At 32.8% G+C, this 22,182-nt stretch overlaps 1 protein-coding gene across 4 annotated transcripts in view; it reads right to left on the bottom strand.

Moving 5' to 3' along the window:
• Positions 1 to 22,182, bottom strand: part of LOC107073064 (uncharacterized) — a 37,545-nt gene that overhangs the window by 3,550 nt on the left and 11,813 nt on the right. For 2 of the 4 annotated variants that reach the window (XM_015333486.2, XM_015333484.2), the window contains exons 2-4: positions 18,227 to 19,853; positions 1,364 to 1,449; positions 1,018 to 1,142 (exon numbers count right to left, since the gene is read on the bottom strand). In XM_015333486.2, the coding sequence (XP_015188972.1) occupies positions 1,018 to 1,142; positions 1,364 to 1,449; positions 18,227 to 19,335 (1,320 nt within the window). In that variant the 5' untranslated portion in view covers positions 19,336 to 19,853. The remainder of the gene's footprint in view (positions 1 to 1,017; positions 1,143 to 1,363; positions 1,450 to 18,226; positions 19,854 to 22,182) is intronic. The other 2 variants (XM_015333487.2, XM_015333485.2) reach the window with 1 other exon arrangement.

Raw genomic sequence — 22,182 nt, 5'->3', positions numbered from 1 at the left:
TTGTTATACGATCGGATTTAGTTTACGATATTGTTACAGAAATCTTTAACAACAAAAAAAGGAAAAGAAAAAAAACAAAGTTACAAGTTACGCATTCGTAAAATTTTCTTCTCTCAATATTCAAGTTCAACGTTCGGCATATTACATAAAGTCAAACAGAATAATAGTATAATATACTTGATTCGATGATGTCAACGGTAAAGGAACAATTCGCGAAGCGTTTTACAATAATATCAAGTCGATGCTGGTTATGCTAATCAGTTGCGTAGGATAGAAATCAGGATTTCTATATATATACATTTGTATATACAGGGTGTCCCATATAACTCTTTTCATGATTTTTTAAGTACTTGCAATAAACTGACAAAAAATACTTTAACACTTAACGGACGTGCCCCGTAGATTTACGTTTTTCCGTTGTGACTTCCTAGAACGGGTCACGTAGATCTACGTTTTTCCATGAATTTTTAGTATGTTGCATTAGGGTTTTCTTTTATGCACATTGTTATTTTTTCATGATACCATCAGTTACAGGTATAAATACCGTTATAAAATATTATAAGAAATATAATTGATTTAATAAAACTACAACGCTTTAAATCCATACATTCATGTTTTTTAATTCTCCTGATAAATGCCCGGAAACTAGGAAAGACAGAGCAGATTCGACCCGTCCGTTAAATGTTAAAAAAAGTCGATCTGTTTTTGATCGTCTATATATTGCATAAAAAAAAAGTTAAAAAATTTTTTTTTAAAATGTTTTTTAAGACTACCTTTATTTTTTTAAATAGCACCTAGCGTGCAAGTGCGAATATACAGGGTGTATTAAAAAAAAAGAAATGTATTCGTAACGATTGTTATGTTGCAAAAAATTTAACGGTATTTAAAAAAAAAAAAACAACCAAATTCAATTGAAATCATTGAGAAATATTTTTCTTTTTTTTTTAATTTTTGGTTACCTATAAGAAAAATAATTAAAAAAAAGATAAAAAATGAAATGATGATGATGATGCTTACCCTTTGCCACACGAAGACGTTATGGACCATGGCGCATCCACAGAATACAATGCCGAGACCAATAAAAACAGACGTCACTATAGCTGGCGTAGAATGAAACTGTATAAACGTGTATAGGATCATGCCTGTAAGGAAATAAAGGACGATTGTAAAATATTAAAATCCTTTACTTCTATCTGCCCCCCACTTCTCTACCCTCTACCCCTTCCCCTTTCCCCTTCTTTCGTTTCATTGCTACGTCAGCATGGCAATTAATGTGTGATATAATAATGCACGGTGGAATGCTCGTATTAGCGATAACGATAGAAGATATTCACGAGAGAAAATAAAGAAAAGACGTTCTCACCGGTTAAGAAGACTGGAATGCTAATGAAAAAGCCTCCGACCGCGCAGACACGGCTGATAGACGACTTTTGCAGGTACTTGTTGCTCCTGTAAAAGAAGAAAAAAAGGAAAAAAAAGTAAAAAATGATAAAAGAAAAACAAAATAAAGGACTCAATTAAATCGATATATTATGTTCGTTGTTTGATTGATCAATAAGTAACCGTTTTTAATATTATTTGAGAACTTTTGGTAATAATTAAATATTTGAAATAAATAATAAAAATATTGGTTATAAAATTTCTATAATATTTATTTGTTCAATCCAATACACATTTATGCTAATTATTTCGATTCTGTAAAATCGAAAATTTTTGTTTAGTTTTAAACGACTTGAAGAGAGAATACAAAATTTGATTTATACGAAAGATCGACGCATTCTTAAATCGAGAATACGTCTTTTTTTTCTTTTTTTTTTTCAACACGACACAGGGTGTTCCTTTCGAATATCTATGAGTGGGTTTGGAGATGTAATATGATTAGGCGCATATATATCTCTCATTTACTAGAGTGTATGAAACTAAATCTTGAAAGTAGTAGCTTATGCTAGTATCGATGGAATACTTTTCCTTGGAACTTTCTCGTCGTATCTTGTAGGTATCGTGTAACGGATTACATCTTTTGTGGTAGTTGGTAACACATATGACTATCTACAATTAAATTAGAATTTAAAAATTATATTCTTCATTATTTAAAAATATATTTTAAATATATCTAACGGAACTAAATATATTTTCTATCGTATTGAAATCTTGAAAATATTTGTCCCTATTTTAACATGTTTTTAGTTTTTAAATGTGTTAAGTGTTCGTAAAGGGCCCCTTGTCGACAGTTTAGATGCGTCAAACAAATTTATGATCAGGATAGAGAACAAGACAGACCCTGCGATAGGTATGTGTATACGATCCAAACTAATATCTTCTATACTATGTTAGGATAGACCTTAAGAAAATATAAGAAGGTACTATATCTCACCAAACATAATCATCTTATGTTCTCCATAAATTACGAGAAACGTGCGATGATTTTAAGCATCGGTTGCTGATAATGACTATCTTGCTGACTCTAATTCGAAAGGGGGAGGGGGCCCCCTATCGAGAGGTATATACAATCGTGACATTGAAACCTTTCTCACGATTTTTGCCGAAACGTTTGCCGAACGAAAACATAACCTATAATTCGAATGTAAACGGCGTATACACAAGTTCAACTATAATTACATATTTTCTCCTATCTCGTATATCATTTGCAAGAATTCTTTTTAAAAGGAATAGAAAGAATACATTTATCGTTAGTTAATTGGTTTCATTAAAAAAAAAAAAAAGAAAAAAATAAAAACAATTTTTCAATTCTATTAGTTAGTACTCGTATAAAACGGTGTACCGAAATCAGGGAAATTTGGTATCAAAACGCGAAAAAAAACAAATAAAAACAATTTTTCAATTCTATTAGTTAGTACTCGTATAAAACGGTATACCGAAATCAGGAAAATTTGGTATCAATGTAAAACCCGAGTTAAAATGTAAAAAGTTTGTTTTGCAAATATGATCGTATACGAATGTTTTCTTTTGTTTTTTTTTCCGAAAACGTTGTCCAATATCAGATAAGTTCATTGACCTCGAGAAAGGATAATAGTAGCAATGGCATCGTGGGAAGGCGCTCTTGTTCGATGAATCCTTTTTTAAAAGCACGCACCACGACGACGACTTATGTAAGTATGTTACACACCTATGTGTATGTACCCGGTAAAGATGCGTGAGTTTTTTGCACCAGAAAGGTGGAAAGAACGCGCCCGCCGACGGATGAGAGTTGTGTTGTTCTTCTCTCGTGTACGCGTGAGAGAACTCGCGACGAAGACTGGATAGAAGGAAAGGGGGAAAAGGGGGAAATGGGGAGGGGGGTAAGTAAGGAAGGAAGGTCCGTTAAAGTTGATCGTGGTACTCTCTTATTACACGTGTCACGCTATAACGATTTAACCGGATAGACAGACTATATGTCCTCCTTTTCTACGATTTATTGATTTTAATGACAGCATAGTGGTCCAAAGTTACGCAGTTTGATATAATAACGTTTAAAACTTTGAATAAAATTCCCATTTCCAAGATCACTTCTGGAAGCTTCCTATTTTCAAGATCACTTCCGGTGAACGATTTATAGAGGTAGGATTGGAATTTATAAAAAGAAAAAATAACAACAGAAAGGAGACCATTAAAAGGTGAAATTTGTAAAGGGATGATTCATCGTACCTTTATACGATTTAATACGCATACGTGCATATGTTATCACGTTCGTAATTGTTGTTAGATTGAAGAATGCAATGGAAAGGATTATTCTCTTTGATGTATATAAGTCAAAGAAATAATATGCATGCCGTTACATTTGACTTTACTATTATGGTTCTTTGCATTTTACTTCGACCCACATATAACGGTGACAAAAGGTAAGGAAAAGGTAAGAAAGAAAGGAGAGAGACAGAGAGAGAGAGAGAGAGAGAGAGAGAGACTGTTTGAGTAAAAGTGCGGGTATCTCATCAAGAGGAAAGTCACGTTTCGACGGGCAAGACGTGACGTGTCCTTGAAGGTATCAGTGGCAATGACGTATCACGGGTGTTCAGAGTTCGCGAGTATGCAAAGTGTTATTTTACTTCCAAGAGATATCAACCTTGAAGAATCTCCGAAAGAATGATTTATTATTACGCAAGTAAAAATATGTTTATTTTGAAAAGGAGTATAATATTTATTCTTTGGTTTTATGCAAAGAAAAAAAAAAAAGAAAAGAGGAAAGAAATAATATAAAGAAAGTCAAATATAATTTACACTTATATTTAACCCTTATCGTGTAAGTCTCGTGGGAAGTGACTTACAAATAAAAATATGTTATAAATAATTAAATAATTCCTAATTGCATATATTTGAAGTATTTCTTCGATAAAAAATTATTTCTAATAAATAATAAATTATTCTTATAATATTGAACAATTTTGTTTTGTTATTAACCGAAACCACTTACAACTTACATTTAGTGAGAATCATTAATATAAAAAACCTGACAACTGATAAAGGTTAAATATAAATTATTTAAAATTAACAATGAAGGGATTGGTGAGAGGGGGTTGTTCATACAAAGGATTCCAGTGAAACGTTATATATACGTCACTTTAAAATTATACGACGTTGCAGATGGGGTTAAGAGTAAAAAACAAAAAAAGAAAAGAAAAAGAAAAAGTAAAAAAACAGAAGAAAAAAGAAGAAAAACAACACTATACTGTCGTGCTCATTTGTAAAGGGACATTGACCTCTCGTCTCCGTGATGTCTGTCTCCAAAGTTGGACCAAAATATTCCGGTGCAATATATCGTGAAAATACTCTACACGTCTACATAGAATATATATATACATACATATGTTGTAAATATATTTAGACCCTTTCGGGGTGCGCATCATTTAACAAATAAGAGAGAAAAAGGGTGATTAAAAAATTATAGTTGGTGGTGGTCGTATTTAGAATCTCTTCCAGTGTTTCTTATTCGGTGTCGACGACCGACCAACCAACCGACGATTCTAATGGCAAATGCGGAAAAATGCGCTTGCTAAGCTCGAGCGAGGCCGGTTTCATTGCCGCGAGAGTGAGTGTTCCTAACTACAAGAGGAAAAGAAAGAAAGAAAAAAAAACACGAGAGAAAAGGAGAGAAGAAAGGTGGTATTAAAGCGAGAGCTGTGTTATAGTCATTTTAGTTGGCGATGAACGGTTCCACGTGGGGACGAGCCTCTCTTTTAAATTATATAATTTATTAATATATTTAATATTATTTTACTAAATAGTAAATAATAATAAAAATAAATATATTATATACATGTAATAATACTAGAATGCTCCGGCCTTTGTTATAAAACGTTGATTTAATATAATTCTAAACTATTTAGTAAGTTATAACACAACACCTAAAATAATACCACAATGAGAATGGAATACATAAAATAATAATACTCGAAAAAATATAAAAAGCAAGGTTAAAGTTATTTCATATATAAATCTGAAAAAAAACGTATGACGTGAATATATCGAAATAATTGAATTTTAATACAGCGTCATCTATTGAAAACTTACAGTACCTAAAGACCTAGATAACCTTTAAATAACAAATCTTTAAATTAGCAATAAAAAATAAAAATAATTGTCATAAAAACTATCCTATGTACTAATCTGAAAAAAATCACATAAAATAAAAAAAATTTCATTAAGATCGGTTAAATATTTTAGGAGTTCATCGCAAACCAACAATGTGACACTGAATTTTTATATGTAAAGATATTAATATATAAATTTATTATATGATATATATTATATTATTATATATTATTATATCCTAACTACAAAAGGAAAAGAGAGAAAGAAAGAAAGAAAGAAAAAAATACACACGAGAGAAAAGGAGAGAAGAAAGGTGGCATTAAAGCGAGAGCTGTGTTATAGTCATTCTAGTTGGCGTCGAACGGTTCCACGTGGGGACGAGCCTCTCTTTTACGATATTTCATCATGATTATTATATATATATATACATACATACGCACAATATATGTATAATACGATATACTCGGTGAATCAAATAATGCGTTTTCTCAATTTAATATTGTTATTACTAAACAGAAGAGGAGGGAGGGATAATATTGGTTATGTTAAATATTAGGTCGTCCCGAAAATTTCTTGGTGATAATTTGCATAGCATCGAATGCGTAATATAAAATAAAAAATTTTATATTATTTTATTGAATAATATCAATTCACTACTCTATATTACCTTTTTCTATACTGTATATTACTCGACATAAAAAATATTGTGATGTTTAATAAAATAGGTGATGATTTAATAAAAAAGAAATCATTTGGGACAACCTAATATGATTTAATACGACAATCGAATATAATTGATGGTTATTATCAATGATTTAAGCGTAATGTTTATGCTTTAAATTATGTAAATTTAAGGTTAATGATTTAAGCGTAAATTCACATTGATAATTACAAATAATATTACATGTCACATATTAATTTATATATGATAGGTATATGAAAAGAATATGAAATGATTGTTCTTTTATTTTTTTTTATTTTTAGGCATCTCTTCGTTTAATTATAATTAAACGAAATGTTCAATTGGTCAAGAAGTTTTGTAGATAACAACTTGTTAAGAATTTATTCAGACCACCCTGTATACACGTGTAGATAGGTATGCGTGTACGCGATGTGTAACCGCGTACGTGCCGTTAGAGAAAGATGCATGTAATCTGTTGCGAAACGGTTAGCTGCACAATGTCGGGGAACTCGAAGAAGAGCTAGGACACGATGACGAGCCCTTTTCTTTCTTTCCTTTTTCTTCTTCTTCTTCTTCTTCTTCTTCTTCTTCTACTTCTTCTTCCTATATTACTACTACTACTACTACTACTACTCCTACTACTACTCTAATGTATTTCATTGCATTACGCAGAACTAACGTAACCCAAGCGAAGCCGTGTTTATGCCATTCCAACTTCCGGTTAGAAGCCACAGATCGAACGGATTACTTTTTCTTTTTTTTTCTTTTACAAACATCGATTTTATTTAAACCACCGGAAATACGTTAGAAAGGCTTTTCATTTCCGATAATTTAAGATTTGATTACTTATCGATAAATTTCATTGTAGAATTATGATTAATCTTATTAGAAGCATTTTTACTCTAGTCAATAATTTATTAATTTTTCATCAATACAACGTATTATAATTTGTTACGAAATTAATGAGATGATCTCTCTTATTAATTTATTATTATTAAAAATATCAATTTAATATTTTTATAAGTTTCGATGAAGTATAACTAAAAACGACATCGTTTTCAACTTGGAATTTAATAGGATTTTTGTATCCGACCGGTTTTTCACGTCGCCCTTCATCAGCCCGGTTCCTCGTTGAAATGGTTATAATACGAAGGGCAAAGAAATCGAATTGAAAAGGACGAAAAATATCTACAATTTTTCTCACGAATAACGTCTTATAGAAAAAGACAATGAGTCGAGAGTTTCTAGAAATGCAGTAGATAAATAGGAAGTTATATAAATCATAGTTAATCTCTGAATTGGATTGAGTTGAGAAACTTTATACGGTGTAAAAGCATGAAACAAAATGTAATATTGCATATAATATGAATAAATAACATAGATAACAGGACGAAGTTCTATCAAGAAGAAGAAGAAGAAGAAGAAAAGAAGAAGATAATAGAAGAGATTAACTAAAAAGAAGAAAAATAATTTCAAACACGTTTAATCTCAATAAGTAGTCTCTCGATACTTAAAGATTAACCCAATTCCAAGTGAATAGAATTTGAAATTTATGGGAAAAGAGAAACGGGAAAGAAGAAGAAGAAGAAGCAGAAAACAAGAACAAGAAGAAAATGATGATGAACGTAGAAGGAATATCCAAAAAGTAAAAGGCGTGAATTACGTGCGAGGGGTAAAACGCGGGGTCTCAAATAAGCGATCATCGTAGGAGATGATATACACCCGGCCGAAGGTAAAAACATGGAACGACGTTTCCAACGATGTGGATCGTGCACGTTGCTTCACCAGGAACCAGGATGATGGATCGTACGCGTTGATCGTACGGTCTTTCTACTCGATAATGGATCCTTACGTACGTATACGTGTACGTTAACCCCCTTTGCGTATTCCTGTTCGCGATGACCGGCTATAATCGCGAAAGAAAGAAAGAAAGAAAGAAAGAATCAACCAATGAACGAACGACTATACGAGAGAAATGGCCAATGTTATACAGGTAACTCTCCTATATAACACGGTAGATAGGCTCCTAGAAAATGCCGTGTTGTGTAAAACCGTGTTGTATGAGACCCAGGGCCAGTACAAAAAGGGCAAGGTTACGTTCCGAAAATTTATTAAAAAGATATATTCTTTTTTTTAATTCTACATAAACAACTTAATTTTTATTAAAAACTAGGATGCTCCGGTCACGCGTTGCTGTGGTTTTATTATAAAACGTTGATTTAATATAATTCTAAACTATTAGGTTGTCTAGAAAGTTTGTGCTGATTGTCGGTAGATGGCACAAAATTTGTTTTCTGAAAAAAACCTGAAAAATTCTTTCTGGCGGGACAAACTTTTTAATTTACCCTTTAAGAGTGATAAAAGGTTATGGAACAAAATAGCACTTATATATAATTGAATAAATATATACTAAAAAAAAAGCAACTTAAATGCGTTGCGTTTCAATCTTTCGTTAAAATCGGTACGAACTTTCCGAACAACCTAATATTTAGTAAATTATAACACAACACACAAAATAATACCACAATTTCAATGAAATACATAAAATAATAATACACGAAAAAAAGAAAAATTAAGGTTATGTCCCGTATAAATTGAAATAATTGAATTGTAATACAGCGCAATCTATTGAAAACTTACAGTTTCTAGAGACCTAGATAACCTTTAAATAACAAATCCTTAAATTAGTAATAAAAAATAAAAAATAATCGCGATATCCTATATTTCAAACTAAAAAAAATCACACAAAATGAAAAAAATTTTTTATTTGTATTCTTATTTCTTATCAAAATTTACAAATAAATTTATTTAAAAAAAAAATAAAAAGTAGCTTCAGAGTCTATGGGAAACCAACAATGTGACACTGAATTTTTATATATAAAGAAGAAGATATAAACATATATACAACAAAAAATATTATTTTAATTTAATGCAACTTTAATTTAATAAATTTCTTTGTCGCCACTGTTCAACATAATCAACCGAGAACATTTTTTTCGGTGCAATGATATCGCCTTCACAGACAGCCGACCAGCAGCATGAGACACTTTTGTTTTCAGGGTCACGGAGATGAAAAAAAATACTTTCTGTATAAAGATTTTTTTGGAATTTTCTTATAGTGTTATAGCAAGATAGTGTTATAGGATGTTGTGTTGTATAAGGGCTACTTGTATCTGGCTTACTTCATTTTAAATAATCGTTCACTTTTCTACCATACTTTGGAAATAAGGATGTGAAGAAGGTATAGGATTCTTAAATATATTCCTTGTAACGAAAGGTGCACCCTTATCCTTCTTAAGGAAAAGGGGGAAGGGGGACAAAATAAAAATGGTGAAAGTAGAGGGAAAAGGAAGAGGGATAACCGTTAAAACTACTCGACTCGCACCTGTTCTTCCTATACCCTCACCTTTCCAGGGTTCATCCCAACAACGCATTTTGTAGATACATTTTAAGCTTTAGTTCGAGAACCAACCAACCAACACGATAAACCATTCCTGACGGTTTAACTCAAATGATCAAGAGTCTCGGACTTTCAGTGGATTCTTTCTTTTAAGTCTAACCGATCAATCGGACCAATCAACATCACGTAATGGACCCCCATACAAATTCTCTAGATTTTTCTCGTTAATTCAATGGATCCCTATTTATTTGAATTTCTTTTTTTTTTATTTATCCACATTGCCTTGATTTTGTTGTCGTATATTATTAAAGCTGTTGGATGTGTCCAAACCAGAAACCCATCTAATTGGGTGTTAACGCGCGTGTTTCTTCTCTCTCTCTCTCTCTCTCTCTCTCTCGTTTTTTTTGGTTTATTTATTTAGAACATAATGGCATTTATATGTAATATATGACAGTAGTCAGAGACGATATTTTCTCTCGAAAATATTTTTCAAACATATTTCACGTCTAAACTTTCTTTTATTACCCCTTGACGTGTTTCCAGTTTAATAATAAAAAAAAAAAAAAATTAAGAAATAGATATCCACAAATAGTTAAGCAAACAAAAAGGGAAAAATTTGTCTTCGAGACTTTCCGGAATAAGAAGAAGGGGATGAAGTTCTAAGAAGAAGTTAAAAAAAAAAGAAAAAAAGAAAGAAAAAGAAAAGAAAGAAAGAAAAAAGAAAGCCCGAAGAAAAATCTCGCGAGCGAACGAACGAACGAGAGTCGACAATAAAACGATGTGGCCTTCCTCCTCCTCCTCCTCCTCCACCTCTTCCTCGAGGAGAAAATTCTCAAGCTTCGAGTCGATGAGGAGGGCTCTTTGAAAGAGCCAGCAAATTCGTTCCTTATCCTCGAAACGTGCCCCTCGACAAAAAAAAAAAAAAAGAAAAAAGAGAGAGAGAAAGAGAAAACCGACTCTCGGACGCCAGAGATTCGAACCCAAGGAATGTGAAGTAGTAGCACTCGAGAAGAAACGAATATAACGCGTGTGTAACATCAACGTTCTACTATACATACTCTCTAGGGTTACCCGAAAACATAAACCAGATACTGCGACGCAAACATCACGTTAGATCATAAATTTATATATGAGACATTTATTAGAAAGTGACCTAAGTCCATTTTTCAACAAAAATTGAATAACCTAACGTAATAGTTAAATTTTTACATAATCTTTTTATTCTGAAGATACTTCTTACTAATGTATTTAAATTAATTAAGATTTGTTACAGATGAAAATTTGCTGGTTAATGAAGTGAATGAAAAAGTTTATTTTGAAAGTGGCCTAAGTCCATTTGTCAATTATTCTTTTCCGTTTGCCTGTGGTCACTTGTACAACTTCGAGTTATGTATCAATAAAGCATTCGAAGTTACTTATATTTCGAGTTATAATATGTTAATTTTGGGACACATAAGTTCTCAGACGGTTAGTTCAATAATTGAGCCGTTTATTTTGAAAGTGGCCTAAGTCTATTTATACTTAAATTAAGATATTTATTATTGATAATGTTCGAAAGTAGTGATGAAGGTCATTTTAATTAATTAATATTTAACAAGTTAAACCTCAGTTTTTTAACAATTGTTTTAGTTGAATAATCAGTACGTTTAAGCATCTTAAATTATGTTGAATGGATTTAAGTTCTTTCAAATTTTATAACGAATTTGGTTGCTCATTTTGAAAGTGACCTAACTCCATTCCTGGTAAGAAAACGTAGGTATATTATTCGCTTAATAATTGCCATTATTTTAATAAAAACTATAAATTTAACTCATTAGTATCCTGTACGTATATTTTTAATTGCATTGAAATACAAATACTTAAATATCTCAATTTAAGTATAAATGGTGTTAAGCCACTTTTGAAATAAACGGCTCATATATGTTTTACCATGAAAGAACGTGATTGGAGAATGTCAAAATTCATATGGTCGCTAGCTTGACGTATGTTCGAAACATTAATGTATATAAGAATAAACCCAAATATTCGGTCTTATATGTTAGATAGAGGTGGAACTGAAGGGATACACGGATACTTTCACTCACCGACAAGATAATAATACTTTGCCTTATTAAAAATGATAAAATAAGAATTAGATCTGACACATAGGAAAGAAAAACAAGTTATCGTAATATGCCCTGTCATTCATTTCTATTTAACCCTTTTGACCAATACGAACATACACTTACGTCATATCTTTTAAGTGATTCGATATATTACCAACTTAATCTACACGGTGTGTTGAAATTTTTTTTTTATCACCATATTCCATAAATAAAAAAAAACAAAGAAAATAATGTTTTTTGATAAACTTGGATACCTCGTACGCTTATAAATGCGTTTAAATTTCGCGCGTCAAAATATTCCTGAATTCAGGGAAAGGGTTAAATTAGAAAAACTCGTTTTTCGACGTGGTCGTTCAATCGTAAATGAAGGAATTTCATTGAAAGCGAAAGAGACAAGAAAAAAGAGAAGATAAAGAGAAAAGAAAAAAAGCAAACGGAGAAAAATGTTACGACGATTCGTTTCGATCGTTTTACATAGAATCCTACGTTTTATCGTCGTAAATGGGTATTTAACCAAAGAGTAAAAGGGTAAGAAGGGAAAGAAAGGGAGAGAGAGAGGAGGAATTCGTCGGTCGTTTGCTGATGGAGCGTTGTAATTACACCGAGTAACACGAATTTTGCAACAGGAGTTGGGCTAATTTGTCTTTCGTACGTACATATATATATGTATGTATATATATACTAGGGTGCTCCAGCTATGCGTTGCTGTGACTTCGTTATAAAACGTTGATTTAATACAATTCTTAACTATTTAATGAAGTCAAATAAATCTGAAAAAAATGTATGACGTGAATACATTGAAATAATTGAATTGTAATACAGCGCCATCTACTGAAAACTTAATGAATCTAGAGCCTTAGATAACCTATTAATAATAAATCCTTAAATTTACAATAAAAGATAAAAAATAAAAAATAATCGTGATAAAAATTATCCTATATTCTAAGTTGAAAAAAATCATACAAAATAACAAAAATTTCATTAAGATCGGTTGAATATTTTAGGAGTTCATCGCAAACCAACAATGTGACACTGAACTTTTATATTTAAAGATATATATATACATAGAAGACCTACTATTGATTTTTTCCCAAAATATCCAATTAAACTTTGTTTCTCTGTAACATTTTTATTTTCTCAAATTTTGTGCTATACAAAGAGTTAACAGTCTTTATTAGAGGTAACGAAGAAAAAAAGTACATTTACGTTTAACACGTTCTGTGCCGTATGGGACGTATACAACCCCCACTGCACTTTCCGTTCAGGCTACTCAGAGAAGTCCATATTATCATTGAAAAACAAAGAGAATTCTTCAAAAATTTTTAATAATTCTTTTAAAATTAAAATTTTATTGCTTTATGTTGTCTAATGCATATTAAAATTTATATCTTTTTTCTGCTAATAATTATAAGTTTGTAGTATTAAAAAAATGTAAGGCATATACATCCTAAACAACTTTTTGTGTTTGTACATTTTAGAAAGTGTGGGTCGTATACACCCCACGCGGCCTGAATAGAAAATCTTCAAAAATGCTGAGGCACACGGAACGTGTTAACAAGATTTTCTTTCTAATTCATCCTTTCGAAGGAATCCCATTATTCCGAGACTAATTGTAATAAAAGAAAAAAGAAAAAAAAAACCAAAATTCTTCAAACGAAAAGAACGTATTACAGAGAAAGAAAGCACAACAGAAGGAGGAGTAAGTTAGAATAAGACCCGGAGTTTAAGTATGAAAGCGCAAAAGATCCGTTATCACGAGCCACTTAAGTAATGAGCTAGCACTTGGTAGCATAGTTGGTAGCACAGAGAAAGAAAAACGTCTTTCAAGCAACCGGATCGTTAGATCTTCTTTCGTTGGAATTTGTTCTCATGAACACGATGACGACAACATCGTCGTGGTCGTGTAGTCGTTCGTGATGACAACACAACAACAACGAGTAAGGCCGCACCCCAGGGTGTCTCTGAAGAGTCTACCGACGACAATGGGCAAGGAGAAGAAGGGCTTTGGAGGGATTCACCATTAGCGTGTAGCTTTTCGGAGCACGTCCGAAGGCGTACAGAATGGAGGTCTTCGTTCGTAACAATGCTATACTACTTGCCGAGTTGCTGACTCTAAAGCGGTGCTTTCAAGCTTTTTTTTCCTTTCTTTTTTCGTTAGGTTTTTATAGGTATATATATTACATATATAAATACATATATATATATATATATATATATATTATATAACCTATAATATAATATATAACATAATCTATATTATCAGATTATAACATTAAATAATAAGTATATATTATTATATATTATATATTATATATTATTTAGGTTCAATTATTTACCTAATTATTATAGTAATAATATGTATTATTATTACCTAATAATAATACCGTATTATCATATATATATATAAATAATGTAATATTTAAATAATAATATTATATTTATAAAAACCTATTTAATACATATATATATATATATATTATATAGATATATAGTATTAAATATCTATAAAAAACCTATACATGTTCGTACCTATATACGTTCGTACATTTTTTCATGTAAGAATGAACGATTGTGAACAAGTGGAAAAAAAGAGGGAATGAGAAAGAGACAAAGAAAAAGAATAGGGCAACGATCGCGATAAAAAAAGAAGTTTTTCAAAAGTGGATAGCAAAGTCGATCGATTCGTCCACTTATCTTCACCACCGACGAATATTTAGGCCAAGTTATCTACAAAATGAGCAATTCTTAACACAGTTCCGTGCCACGTGGGTCCCATGCAGCCTGAATGAAAGGGGTCGAGAAAAGATCGAGATGACACGAAACGTAATAATAATCCCATGAAATTTATCTATAACGTGTGTAATTCATTATTTTAATTATAACCAATTTCACACAAAGATGAAGACGAGGATAATATTATACATGAGTCGTTAATTTTTAAAATGGCGTAAATCCAATTATATCCATCAAAAACATATGATTTCTTAAATAATGTTAATTATAATAATTGGGATGATAAATTGAACACCCTTTATAAATACAAAAGCATTATTCTACTACGTAATCTGTTAATCTATGTTTTTAACCCTTTGATTGCTCAAGACGCATATATGCGTTTGGTAAAAGTTCCCAGCGTGTAAACTATTACGTTTTTGTCAATATAAATGCAAATAATGTAATGTTGCTTTGTCTATTGATTATTACAATTTTCTAAAAGAAAAAAAAGAAAAAACTTTAATAATTAAATATAATTTATTATTATAAATTTGTTTAATAATATCACTAATAATAAACTATTTCTCGTAACTTATAACACATTTGAACTAAAAGTATTCAACATTCAAAGGGTTAAATTGAATCCAACGTAAAACCATCCTTCACAATATTTCGATTCGAACGTAAATGGACTTAAGCCATTTTTAAAATAAATGGTTCATGTACGTGTTCTAATACCTTTTAATAGATCGTTCTAAAGATCAACTTTCATCCTTGCAGTAGCAAAATCCAATGTACAACGACGACACAAACTCGTTACGATGATAGAATTTCAATTGCAGGACCTTCGATTACTATAGTTGGATAAAAAAAAAAGTCATGGAAAATTCTCTCTCTCTTTCTTTCTTTCTGTGTTCGTGCCTCGAGGCATCTTGGATAACATGGAATTCCAAAAACGATTTATAGACACATTCCTATTCCTTGGGAATACTTTTTATTTCTTTGACTTCTTTCCTAGCGTGTCGTAGAAAGAAATAGTCTAGAAATGGAAAGGTTGTATAAAAGGCCAGGGTCGGTTGGTTCGGTTCGATAACGATATCTATTTCAAAGAGAACGAGGAAAAAGAGATCATCGGTTATCTCAGCATTGATTAGATTAACCACTCGAATATTACTTTTCGATTTACCAATTCTATATTCGAAATATTTTATTGTCAGTAAGAAAATAAATTTGATCTATTTAATAAAATCAGGATCTTATTTTCTTAAAATTTATCTGTATACAACATCGTGTATTGAAAATCGTGACACGATCCAATCACAATTGTGTAATAATCTATATATATATATAAGAATTCAGTGTCACATTGTTTGTTTGTGATGAATTTCGATACTACTAAACCGATCTTTAATGAAATTTTTGTTATTTTCTGTGATTTTTTTCAATTTAGAATATAGGATAGTTTTTATCGAGATTATTTTTTATTTTTTATAACTAATTTAAGGATTTAATATTTAAAGGTTATCTAGATCTTTAGATACTATAAGTTTTCAATAGATGGCGCTGTATTACAATTCAATTATTTCAATTTACATGTGTCATAACCTTAGTTTTTCTTTTTTTCGTATATTATTATTTTACGTATTTTATTGAAATTGTGGTATTATTTTGTGTATTGTTATAATTTACTAAATAGTTCAGAATTATATTAAATCAACATTTTATAACAAAACCACAGCAACGCGTGGCCGGGGTACCTTTGTTTTATATACATACAAATAATTTATGACAAATAAAAAATTAATAGCATTTTTTTGTTTTCTTATTTCCATTTACAGAATATACTGTCACAATTGAACTTGGATACTGTGATGTACGTATAACGCTACAAATTTTGTATATTTTTATAACAAAATATTTCATACAAAAAAATTTAGTTTATTGGTAGTTAAATGTTTAAGATTATTAAAAATGAATCTTTCGTTAATGTTTCTTGCTCGCATAGAACAAGCTTCTTCTTTAACGAATCGAACGTGTCCTATCTACCGGCTGTTACGAAATAAAGAAAAAGAAGAAGAAGAGAGGTCACGCTCGACGTATTTCTTGATCGCATATCTTCTAACGTTGTAGGCATCTGCAATTTTTCTTTTTCTTTCGTTTTGATCTCTTTAATTCTTTTTTTTTCTTTTGTTCCATTTTTCTCCTTCCCCTTCTTTTACTTTCGTCCAGGTTGCATCGCGAAAAGAACCGTGTGCTTTGCACCTGTGCATTTTGCCAGCTATCACGATTGTATACACCAATAAAATTGCATGCATACATACGTACATTTGTATATATGTATGTATGAATGTAATACCAACACAGGACGTTCATTTTTACGTTCCGCATTCACTCTCAAAGCTCCGTGAGAAGAAATACTATACATGCAGAAAAGGATACAACGATGATGTATCACGAAACGCACTGATCTCGTACAGATACGAGAGAGAGACACCTACTTTCAAACAGCAAACGTACAATACGTATGTAAGTATAATATGTACGTACGCATGGATGACTGAGAACTTATTTCGAAAGATTATCTTGATTTGGGTTTATTATACGGTGAAGAAGAAGGAAGGGAAGGGAGGAGGAAAAGTATGTCGAGGATTTGACATCGTACGCGTGACAACGAAAACGTTACTCGTCTAATCTGTCTTCTATTGCCTTTTAATCAGAAAGAAATTCACGTAATTGTTGGTTGTATCTATGTATGTCAAGAGAAGAAAAAAAGAAAAAAAAGAAAAGTAATAAGATAAGGAAATTTGAATTGTAATTGGACGTAGATCGGTTCTTGGTTGGTAATTCAGATTGAATCTGACTGAAATAATTAGTACCTCGTTACGTCTCAGCGTTCTCAACACGATCATGTTTTTGGATGGTTAAAAAGAAAACCAAAAGAAGAAGAAGAAGAAGAAGAAAAAAAAAAAGAAGAAAAAGAAGAAGGAACAAGATTTGAGAGAAACGATACCGACTACAACAACGACAACGACAACGACAACGACAACGGTGATGGTTTGGAAAGCTTTCACGCGGGTCACGAGGAACGTTATTGCATGGCGATCGTTCGAAATGGGACGGCTTTTCTTATTTCGTTAATTAATTACGGATCCACCAGCCGGCCGTCGGCACTCTAAAGTAATCGAACTGGATTCCAGGGCGTCAAACTCGCACGATAAGCGGTTCCCTTTGCTCGGATCATCGTTCATCGGTTAACGGCCTCACGAACTACGAATTATACATATGTAATATACTATATTATATACTTTTTGTTCACCCTAATATATGTATATGCTAGTATATGCTTGCATATATTCTTGTATATATCTATCTTCTTTATACATAAAAATTCAAAATCACATTGTTGGTTTGTTATGAACTCCGAAACTACTCAATCGAGCTTATTGAAATTATTTTTATTTAGTGTGATTTTTTCCAACTTAGAATATAGGATATTTTATATTTTTTATTGCAAATTTAAGGATTTATTATTTAGAGGTTACTTAGTCTCTAAGTTCTGTAAGTATTCGATAAATGCCACTCTATTACAATTCAATTATTTCAATTTATTCACGTCACACGTTTTTTTTCAGATTTACATTTTGCTCACCTTAATATATGTATACGTTTGTATATGCTTTGATATATATCTATATACCTATACACCGCGTAATCGTCAGAAAAAAATGGAAAATAAAATAAAAAAATAACACACCTATATTAGAGAATAATAAATAAATAAAGAAATATATAATTTACCGATGTCCCTGATACGACGTCTTGACGAGTTTAACTGCAAAGAGGAACTGTATGGCGCAGACCAGAAGGCAGCACAGGTTCAAGGACAGAGCGAGCGCACATAAAGCCAAGGTCACCTCGTAGACGATCGTGTACTCCTCGGGGCTGATGAGACTACTCGGCGTGACCGTCAACGGTGAAATCTTCAATAAGAAGATTAGGGAAAGGAGAGCGAGTAACAGAGAAACCAAACAGAGGAGTCCAAGACTCGTTAACATCTCCTTAACGCCAGCCTCGTGACACCGATGATTCCTCGATAGGGAAGAAGACCATGAGGCGTTAAGAGGTATGACGGTCGGTCCGGGATGTCCGCCGATCTGAACGGGCATAGTTGGCTGATGAACGGCAGCAGGTGCTGGCGACGGGGTCGTTTGGCTAGGTAATCGAGATAATCTCGAAATATCAAAGCCACCGTTCGCTTTAGGTCTGTCCTGATGAATTGGCAGTTGGACACCGACAACAGTTTGACTTGGCACGCTCGACAGATTATTATTATTGTTGTTATTATTATTATTAGTGTGTCCATTGATATTGTTACTGCCATTGTTATTGTTATTACTACCACCAACGACCGGACTGACACTGTTCACCGAATGCTTCGACGTCGACAGGGTCGAAAGATTAAGCGCGTGGGAGTGATTTAATCGTTGGGATAGATTGTTCACACTAAGCTGCGAATGATTCAAGGGATGTCGATGAGCCGAGGATGGTGTCGTAGCTGCTTGGTGATGAACGTTTAACGAATTCGTCGTCGTCGTAGTCGTCGTCGGCCTTTGCGACGACGAATGACCCACGGAATCGTAGACGTCGATGCCGTTCGTTCTAGCAGACGTTGCAGACGTTCCTCGTGCAATCGTACCTCCGCTCCCATTGCCACCGTAATGATGCTGTTGTTGTTGCTGTTGCTGCTGCTGTTGTTGTGGTTGCGGCTGCTGCTCCTGTTGAAGAAGATTGTGTTGATGGTGATGATGGTGGCTGGCGTGCAACGAGCCCGAGCTCGTTTGATAGTCATTGTGATGATGCCTGGAGCCCGCTGACGACGGTTGCCCCGTTAGGATATGTTTCAGCATTACTCGACGCTGATTTCACGGGGGGAAGGCTGTCCTCTCGTTTAACACCTTACATGGTGTTAATGTCTTATCTTATCTTTCGATTCTAACGATTAACAATCAACTTATTTATTTGTTTTCTTTTTCGTTTGTTTTAGATATCAAGGTCGTTTTTTTACGTGCCCGGGCTCAATGAGTTGCTACACAGGAGGTCCACCATGGCGATGACGTGGATTCCCAACGGGATAAATCCTTTTAAATATTGGGCCACTTTCTTTCAGGAGAAGGACTGCCGCTCGAGGAACACCGATCTGATAGGAGAAGGAGGAGAAAAAGGAGGAATGAACGAGGATCAGCCTCGAACGACAACATCGGCATCGTTCATCGAACGGATGACAAGAGTCCTTAACCTTGGCAAACCTTCGCCAAGCTAAATCTCCCACGCAAACTCTTAAGGTGGCTGCAATGTGGGTCCACTTCCGTCTCCCCTTCCTACTGCTCTCTCAGCCGGCATAGCTTCCGAGATCGTGTTGGGCCTGCTAAAACAGGTCGAAGAAAAGTTTATTAATGGACCGTTAGATCAGTAGAAAATGTCTATTAAAGATAAAATCGTGTATAATTCGTTCAAAATAATTTCAAAAATGAATTTATTCTATTTAAATATTGGACTAGTATGTCAGTATTGTATGAGAACGAACTATTATTTCGAATTTATTGTTTGATAAAGGAATTTTGATTAGGAACTGAATCTGACGTTGGTTAATTCAATATTACATCAATTCAGTCAGTCATAAATTCGCGATGTAACGGCGATGAAATGGTAGAAAAAGAAGAATAAGAATAATAAGAAGAAAGGTATAAGAGTTAAGAGAAATAAAAGAGGAATATTAGCGTGTTTTCACCATTAACGACTTAACAGAAGAGATACGTTCGGTCAGGTTCGTTTCTCGCATTCGTATTATCATCGCTTTCTAACTAACGGCTTGATTCCTCTCTCTCTCTCTCTCTTTCTCTCTCTCTCTCTTTCTCTCTCTCTCTCTTTCTCTCTCTCTCTCTTTCTCTTTCTCTGTCTAAGTTGTTGCTGCTGTTGCTGCTGCTTGCTGTTTGCTGCAGTTGCTCACAGCACATTTGCCTCCTACAGCGAACGTATATGTATGAGGACTCGCACGGGTCACGCGAGCTCTTATACCTACACCTTAACTTCTTTACTTTAAGCACTCATACACACATATGTCTGTATATCTACGTATTATATATATAGAAAGCAGAAAATGAGAAACGATCGAAACCTATAATGGGGATGGAGACGCAAATTTTCAAATCCATTTCTACTAAGTTACAGAATAGTATAGAAACATTATGAAAACATATTTTGTTTATTTTATGTTAAAAAATTTCACTCAATATTGGATACATTTTCTTCGTAAAAAAAAAAAAAAGAAAAACGGGTAATAGATCGGGAAGTAAAGTCGGTATATACCACCCACGAACTTTGATCGAAGCAAACGTATGGTCTTTCTATTCATAGCACATGGTAAATACGCTGAATGTAGGTGAAGCTCCTACGATCGATTAGAGAAATTCGCAAGATGATGTATCGCGTTTTATTCTCTACTCTTTTTTTTAATCTTTTTCTAACCTTTATTTTTTTATTCTACACATAAATTCGTGCGTTCGAATTTAATATTAATAATCCGCTATCGGGCATAGTCAAATAATCGAGTCGTGATAATTTGTAAAACGTATTTAAAAATATACGCATTAATCCGTTTCTAAATAAAAGAAAATATTAGGTCCATCAGAAAATTCTGTCTGTTTTTAGAATAAAATATAAAATAATAAATTTTTCATAATTTGAATGAGCTTTATTGGATAATATTAGATCTACCCGAAAGTTCTATCCGTTTTTAGAATAAAATAAAATAATATTATAAATTGTTCATAATTCGAATGAGCTTTATTAAATAATATAATTACCATAATTATTTTCGACTTCTTGCCAACGTGATGGCAATTTGTATATCCCATTTAAAAAAAAACCCTTATCCCTAGCGGCAAAAAATTAAACTAATATTTCGTTCATTATCTAATTAGCTAAAATCTCGTTCTAGATATGTTCCCTTTTTATTTTTTTCTTCTTTGAATAATAAATTAATCAAAACAGGCAGGTTTAAGGTTAAAACCCTCTTTTTTTATGAATAATTAATATCGATGTTTGATAAAAAATGAAAACAGTAGATAAAAATAATTACTTTTAATAGGATAAAACTAATTAACAGTATGAGAATACGTATGAAAACATATACAAAAACACATACATTGGCAGATACACGTGTGTGTTCGGAAAACATAGCAGCATATCATAACTTCCGGAAATTTCATCTTACATTTCGCGAAATCATTATTTCCTGTATCCTGTGTGTCGAGGAATCAAGATGTAAGATCTCTCTCGAGTCTCGAGTAGGATCGGTTATCAAGACGACTACGTAGTCGATTACGACTATGACGACGAGGACAACTAAGATGAGACGATGAGAAGAAGAAGAAGTACGATGAGAAGAACGAAGTTGTTGTCAATAGCAAGACTTGACTCATAGAAACGGGTTCCGCTCGCATTCCGGACGTTCAGCCTGCTGGTCACGGTGAGCACGTCCAAGCCCTCGAACCAACACGAGTATATACATACGTATACGTGTACACACACACCTATAACACGTGTAGTCGATCCCATAAAAGAAAGAGAAAGAGAGAGAAACATAGCAAAAACAGAACAGAACAGGAGAGTGCAATCGAAAGAGGAAAATCGCGTGGTAAACGGCACGAATCGCTAGTCTAAAAGACTAAATTATTACTGTAATTATTAATATA

This window comes from Polistes dominula, unplaced genomic scaffold (assembly GCF_049000335.1).
Source record: "Polistes dominula isolate Pdom_NZ unplaced genomic scaffold, Pdom_raw_medaka contig_19, whole genome shotgun sequence".
Taxonomy (NCBI): Eukaryota; Metazoa; Arthropoda; class Insecta; order Hymenoptera; family Vespidae; genus Polistes; species Polistes dominula.
This window is presented reverse-complemented; position numbering and strand designations above follow the sequence as displayed.